A 7,500-nucleotide genomic window follows, 5' to 3' on the forward strand; every position below is an offset into this window, starting at 1 on the left:
ATGATGAACAAGATGACAATGATGATCAGGATGACGATGATGATGATCCCCTTCCCCTTCTTGTAGTATACATAATTAATGCAGCCTAATAAGAACTCCAACTGTCCCGAGACAAACCACTATTAGCTATTTACAAGTGCAACCGAGAAGTTGAGCCAGGGACCACTGGGAACAAATTCAAGGAGTGGTCAGTCTTCACCCCGGGATCTCCGGATTTCAAGGCAAGCGCCCTAACCTAACCACTGAGCCCCACTCCCTCTGGGCAGTATAATGAACTCAGGCTGAATTGAACTTTATTTAAGTGTTAAGTTTATTTAGCGCTAGGTAGTTTGGTTTTTTTGAACAGGGGAAAACCGGAGAAAAACATCTAGGAGCAGAATAGAACTGACCAAAAAGCTCAGCCCACATGTGATGCCAAGTCAGGGAATGGAACCCGGGCCACATTGGTGGTGGGAGACGAGTTCTCTCACCACTGTGCCATCCTTGCTTGTTTAGTCACGTTCCCCAAAGCGTGCTGTAACGATAAGAGGAACAAATGTACTTGTCACTCCTTCACTAAGGATGCAGGTGCGATAATCAATGAATAGCAGCAGTGAAATACTTATTTATAGTAACTCGGAAGAGACTTTTCAGCATCCGTGCTTGATGCATGTTGCTCTCTACCGGGACTCACAAACCAGCTGACGCCGACCGGAAGCCTCTGGATCGGAAGCAGAAGTCCAAGCTTCCCCAAGCCTCCCTTGGTCTTTTTATTCCTTTGCGTGGCTTAACTTAATGGATAGCGCCCAAGGGTTGAGAGCTTCTCCATTCTTCTTTGGAACGTGACCTTACAATTTACCCAGTGCCACAATGGCTATGAAGAAGCGTTATGTAATAATCCAGCCGTGAACAAGGAAGTTAAAATTGGCGGGATTGTGGATGCGTTCCGTGAATTATTGGTTCGTTCCCTTGTTAGATTGTTTTAAAGGAATTTTCTTTTTTTTTTTTCGTAGACCAAATTCCAGTAAAGCGGCATTTTGAGTTTGATAAAAATCATTTCCATGTTATCGAGCTGGAGTCTTCTCTGGACCAAGGTGTGTACATCACAACAGTGGAATACTCTGGCAAGTATTCAGATGATTTAAGAGGACTTTACAAAGCATATTTCTTGGACAAAAATGGTAACAAATCGTGAGTATAAAATGTTTTTATTATATAAGAGACAGTTAAATAGGAAATCGTTCTCTCCAAACCAAAACGGCATCTTACGTAGTCATGTCTTGCTGAACAGCGTCGTTACTTACAGTGTAAATTAGTGGTACCGAGCTGTGAACTATCAAAAAGGTATTCGTCGCATATGCTGTAGGGGCCGCCATTTCTTTCTCTCAGTGCCTTTTATTGGGCAGGACCGCTGGTTGGTGATGGCAAGTGTCTAGTGACCCTCTGGTGGTACCGCAGAAAAACAGCCGGATATTACATTGGAGTTCATGCTGTTTTCTTCTATTGTGCGACGATTTTTAATGAATCAAATATAAAACTAAACCGACATATCGGTCTTTATTATCCAACTGTATTAGTTATTATACAAAAAACGCACGAAACGAGTACAAATATTCCACGAAATTGTGCAGTTAGCTATTTGTGCACTTGATTATTGTTTAGTAGAGAACCGGTTTGACTAGTTTGGTTGCTGACGTTCTCGGTTGTTTACAATTCAAATGCTAAAAATTTAGAGCTAAAAAGTTCGATAATAGAGGTTTTGCACGGCAGCCATATTGCATGGCAGGAACAATGAAAATGTTTTGCATTAGAAATAACATTTGTTCCCATTGGAAAAAGAATCTATTGTTCCTGCCATTCAACATGGCTGCCGTGCAAAACCTCTATAAATAGCTTGTTAGATGTTTTGGTGTGTAGTATCGCTGAGTATTTCTACTCGTTGTTTGTATTTTGACTCGCCCTAGCGGGCTCGTCAAAATACAGCACAACTTGTAAAAATACTCAGGGATACTTCACACCAAAACATCTAATAAGAAATATGTATCAGTGAAAAAAATCTTTAGTCACTTCACCATCTCCGTCGGTTTAAGACAAATATTTTTTTCTTCATTTCACTATGATAATATCATTCACTTAAGGCGATATTATTGTCGATTATTTTTCCAAGGTTTTTCGCTGCTACACAGTTTGAGCCTTTAAAGGCGCGCAGAGCATTTCCATGCTTTGATGAGCCAGCACTGAAGGCCACGTTTAACGTGACCCTTATCCACGACCCAAACGTAATCTCCCTCTCCAACATGCCCATCTATCAGAGTCACGAAAAAGGAGGCTGGAAATATGACCGGTTTGAAAAAAGCGTCAAGATGCCCACCTACCTCGTAGCCTTTTTTGTTGGTGACTTCAAGTTTAAGGAGACCGAGACAGACAAGAAAGTTAAGGTAAGATTACCGGTTGCTTACATACTTTTTTACAGGGTAACACGGACAAACCTTCAACAAATTTATAAACAATACAATTGCAATTGCAATTGTAAAGTGGCATGGAAGCCTGACCCTTCATTTCCACAAAGTTGAGTATCGTTCCTACTCCTCTTTCTCCACGCGAGCTAAACCTCCTTTCCTCTTTTTCCACGATCTTTAACAAATCATAATAAGACCTGCAAGTGCATGGAAAACAAATCCGATAAGCTAGCTTGTTTCCGCCGATTATAATAGCTATCCGTGTAAGTAATCTTAGGAGAAAGCGATAATAAAGATAATAGTAACAGGACCTTGCGATGTCCCTAGCCCCCTCCCCCCTCGAAATAAATTTATTTGGTTCGTTGATAGCCCACATAACAATCTAATCTCTCTCTTCGAACTCACGTATCGTTTTTTTCCTTGCTTGCAGGTTCTTTGTTTTCCTTGTTTACCCAGTTCACAAAGTACTTGATTCGTCATCAATACGCTCGTTATTATTTCTTTGTGGTTTTTCTAGATCAGGATATTTTCTCGCGATGAAGTGCTTGATCAAGTTGATTATGCCTTAAAAGTAACCAATCAAACAATGATGTTCTTTGAGGACTTCTTTGGTGTTCCGTACTCATTACCAAAGTCAGGTATGAGTCATTTTTTTGATCCTGGATGATGTCAATCTACTGAGATGATAAGACTATACACTATTAGTATTTATATAATAACCCAAGTTATTCTCGCATTTTGATTGATTCTTGGCTATGGTCTATTAGAGGACAGACGCACGATTGACGTCACCATCAGCTTTTATGCGAATAAAGTTTAATTATCTATTATGTAAAACAAATAGATTCCATGTTGCGGTGCGTCTGTTCAGTAATAGATCACAGAAGACTTCAAAATGTGGTAAGAACATCAGTGACACACTCGGCTATCACCTCGCCTCGTTTTTTGTTCTTACCACATTTTGATGTCATCTGTGATCTATTACTGAACAGACGCACGGCAACATGAAATCTATTTGTTAAGTACTCACTCAGTGATCTTGGGCTTTCAAGCAATCTGATTGGAGTGCTATCTCGGAGTTATTGAGCATTATTCACTCCCTGCGGAGTGAATAATGCGTGATCCAAACAAAACAAAACGGCCGGCGTAAACTCCCGAGCATTTCTGAATCGGAAATATTGAGAATACACGTGCACCGACTTTATATCGATAAACCTCCTCCTTATAAGTATACAGTGTTTTATCAGCTGATAAAACACTCCTCGTTAGTATGCAGTGTTTTATCAGATATAAAGACACTACACTTGACTTATGAATATTAATTTTCTTCTGGTCGGATACTTTTACCCATCCTCCTTCCAAACTTCTTCAACAAATTTTGTCAACCAAAAAGTTCAACGACGTTGCCGTCATGTTAACAATATTATTATCTAGACTTTGGATTTTGTCCCATTCCATGTCGAAACCCCGATTCTTCGTTAGCTGCTTGGTTATTCAGCCGTGCATTTTGCCACCGTGCAAAAATATTAAAAGACCAATTTGTGACATACCGTGTTCATTTTGGAAATACTGCTGCTCGTTTTTTGAACATTACTTACTGTATGGTCTCGAGAGAAAATGAAATTTCTGACGGCACAATGTAGAGGCTCGGGTATTGTCTAGGGACTCTGGGGACTATTTAAAGGTCTTAGCGGAATAATTCTACGTTAGTCAGTCTTAGGTTCACTTGCTTTAATTTTATATCATATATTTTATGGTTTACTCTGTTTACCTCTTCCCCGAGGTCTGGTGCCACAGCATTAGTTGAGGAATACGTTTCCACAGATTTTTTTGGCCAAAAAGGGTGGGTTTTTTAGTGGTTTTTCGTATCTGACGTGGCACACCTATTTCGCTTTTCATACCTATTATGTCTACGTCTATCATTGTAAAGACTGTATAACAATGTCTATACGTAGTGTGCTCTAGATGACTGACTGGCTCATCCTAAATAAACTATTTCACATTGACTGTCTCGGTTTTAGTGTAGGCAGAATCAGTTAGTTTTGTTTTTCCGAGAGTCCTGATGTCCTGAAACATCACGACTCGAGGGAAAACTAAACTAACTAGTTTCCCGAGGGACTAGACATTAAGCGTTTTGTTATATATTTAGACTTTTCCTTCAAAAATCGCAGCAAAACAAACAAACGCGGGCAAAAATTGTTGAATTGTATCCCCGTCAGGATACATTTGAATTTAATCAGGGGCGCGAGACCAAGAATCAACCAATCACAGTGCTCGTTTTGTTGAGTCAAAGTCTAGGTATCCAAATCAGCATCCAAGACTGTACACCATCAGTCAACAAGTTGAGCGGAAAACTAAGTAACTTAATGGCCCAGATGACATGAATGATCCTTGCATTTGCTTAATTAGACAGGATTTTAGTCATTATCATTAAAGCAGTTTGCAGGTTCAATTCCAACAAAGGAGCACGAAGATTTTTTCCGAGTATACCCGAGAACAATCGGAAATTCATATCATTGAAGAAACCTAAGAAAATAAGAATCCAGCTGATTATTTCTTAATTGTCTTTCTTTGGTTTAGAATTTTAAGCACACTTTAGTGTTGCTTCAGTGGAGAACCGCTGAATTTTTCAGTGAATTGCCACTTTTCACTCAACGGTTGTCGTGTGCAGCGATCAAATTGCATCAGAAAGATGAAAAGTTCAGAATTGCATTTTGAAGACGAGCCACTGGTGATGTACCAGGACGTTTAGTCACGTGTCTTTTCATACAATTCGACCTTGATAAAGAAAGCTGCTTGGAAGTTATATGTTGCAACGGCGAAAAATCATCGCAGTTAATAAGTAACACACAAAGAAAATCGTTGTTATTTGATGTTTTTGATGATTATCTAAGGGAAGTTAATTCTGACCGTACAGATGGGCTAGCCTTGCCTGCTTTCGGGCCTGCCGGTATGGAGAATTGGGGACTTATCAAATACCGCGAGAGTTTGTTATTGCTGAAAGAAGGGATAACGTCTGAATCTACCAGGGAAAGTATTACAAGATTGGTTGCTCATGAAGTTGCACATCAGGTAAGACTGATCTGTAGTTGACTATTGAAGAATGGTAAGGGTCGTGATTAGCTCAAACATATGCTGAGGTCCGGTCTCACCCTTAGATCGATAACTTGTAAAAAGGGCATTTGAATGCATATAGGAAATACGCCATATAAATCCATTCCCATTTCCATTAGTGCCACATTTTAGTCCCATCAAACACTGAAGGAAAACGTGTTAGAGGGCGTTTGTTTTTCTGCGCTTAAGAGAGGTCAAGCGTTGCCTAGCGCTGTGATTGACTTTAAAATTGTAATGTTATTATTTTTGTTCAATCAAAGACCAAATTAAAACCAATAAGCCATTTTTGAGTTGACTTTACCCTCGGTTTCAAAGCGAGAGCGGGAATGGCGTATTGGTTCATCACTGCACTCGCCTCCCACCAATATGGCCCGGATTCGATTCCGGACTCGTGGCCGTATGTGGGTTAATTTTGTTGTTGGCTCTTTACTCTGCTCAGAGAGGGTTTTCTCCCGTTTTCCTTTCTCCTCAAGAACCAACATTTCTAAATTCCAATCCGATCGGATGCAAGACCTCCCTGAAAACCACTTTCGCGTGAGTGAAGCTTCCTGGGTAAATATCAAAGTTATTAGAGAGATTTAGCATCGCGTTTACGTGAAACGCGAACGGCAAAAGTGACCACGTGACCATGATTTTTCCCCTATTTTTGGCGTTTGTTGGTTGCCGCTTGCCGTTTCTAGGCGTTTGCCGTAAAGGTGGAATTTTCTTTTTGCCTTTGTTCTACTTAACAAGTTGTTTGTGGAAAACAGAAGCTCAAAAGCATTTTCCGGTAAGTCAAACGAGGAAAAAGTTGGTTTCATGGTTATACAGAATTAACTGATTAGAGTGTAATGTGAAGTGCTACGTTTCTACCCCATGTGAACCATGTGAGCGTTAGCCCTACTGATGGAAATAGGCCCACACGAGGACAGAGAAAACTCTAACCAGGGTGGGAATTGAACCCACGACCCTTCGGGTTGGATCACCGCTGCTCTACCGACTGAGCTACAAATTTAGACGGGAGCAGACCGTGGGAACTGAAAATGTTAAAGTCACGGCAATGAACATGTACAAGTACAAGGAAGGATTACGTTTTTTTCAAACGTTGGCCTTGTAGCACTTATATTTGAACAGAATTAACTGATTAGAATGTAATGTGAAGTGCTAAGTTCATGGTTATAGATTGTGCATAACTGAATCCTTATCGCAATTTTGTTCATGCATGAACTGACGTTGACTCTCTGTGGACGCACAAAACAGCTATATCGAAACTCGTAAACTTTGAATTTTGAAAGACCTTGAGATGTTCAGGGTGTGGGAAATTACGGACTTCTGCGTACTTAGCAGGACTTGATCTCCTCTCTGCTTCCCTAACAACTTCGTAACGTTTTCTGACGTTTCTCTTGAGTATCCACCAAGCACATCTATGATCACGTTGTACTAGTGATCGTGTAATCCGGGAACTGGTGATGTATCTCCCATCTCAGTGGCGCATACTTAACCGTTTTCTCCTCTGTTGCTAATCCACGGACATCTCATCTGAATGAGTATCACCTTCTTCTCTTTTTTGTCCACAATCCCCACGTCAATTCGGTTGGCTCTTACTTCCGTACTTCCTGCGAACACTGGTACATCCCATTAGGCACATGCACGGTTGCTCTTATACTCAGGTTTGGGTGAAACAGGTGAGTTATAGAGTACCACGGAGGGATTACACTGTGTACATTTTGGTTTGTGCCGCAAATAAAAAATGCCATATAAGCGATTAAAATAATAATGGATGGTTGGAGTAGGTTTTTGTGATGACCAGATAACGGGGGATAAATTGATCAGATTCCATTTCCCAAGTTATTAATTTCTCAGATATCACACAAACCCAATCCAATAATGATTCAATATTCTTAGTTTTAATTGAACAATGTTTCAAGAAAATATATCTGAGAGGAAAATTGACGAGAGAACATGTTGG

General features: G+C 40.3%; 1 protein-coding gene across 1 annotated transcript in view; it reads left to right on the forward strand.

Annotated features, from left to right (window-relative positions):
* LOC138008281 (glutamyl aminopeptidase-like) overlaps positions 1–7,500 on the forward strand; it is a 38,827-nt gene that overhangs the window by 11,435 nt on the left and 19,892 nt on the right. The window contains exons 3-6 of the mRNA XM_068855566.1: positions 993–1,170; positions 2,147–2,417; positions 2,956–3,076; positions 5,356–5,510. Coding sequence (XP_068711667.1) covers positions 993–1,170; positions 2,147–2,417; positions 2,956–3,076; positions 5,356–5,510 — 725 coding nt within the window. The remainder of the gene's footprint in view (positions 1–992; positions 1,171–2,146; positions 2,418–2,955; positions 3,077–5,355; positions 5,511–7,500) is intronic.

This window comes from Montipora foliosa, chromosome 6, assembly GCF_036669935.1.
Source record: "Montipora foliosa isolate CH-2021 chromosome 6, ASM3666993v2, whole genome shotgun sequence".
Classification (NCBI taxonomy): Eukaryota; Metazoa; Cnidaria; class Anthozoa; order Scleractinia; family Acroporidae; genus Montipora; species Montipora foliosa.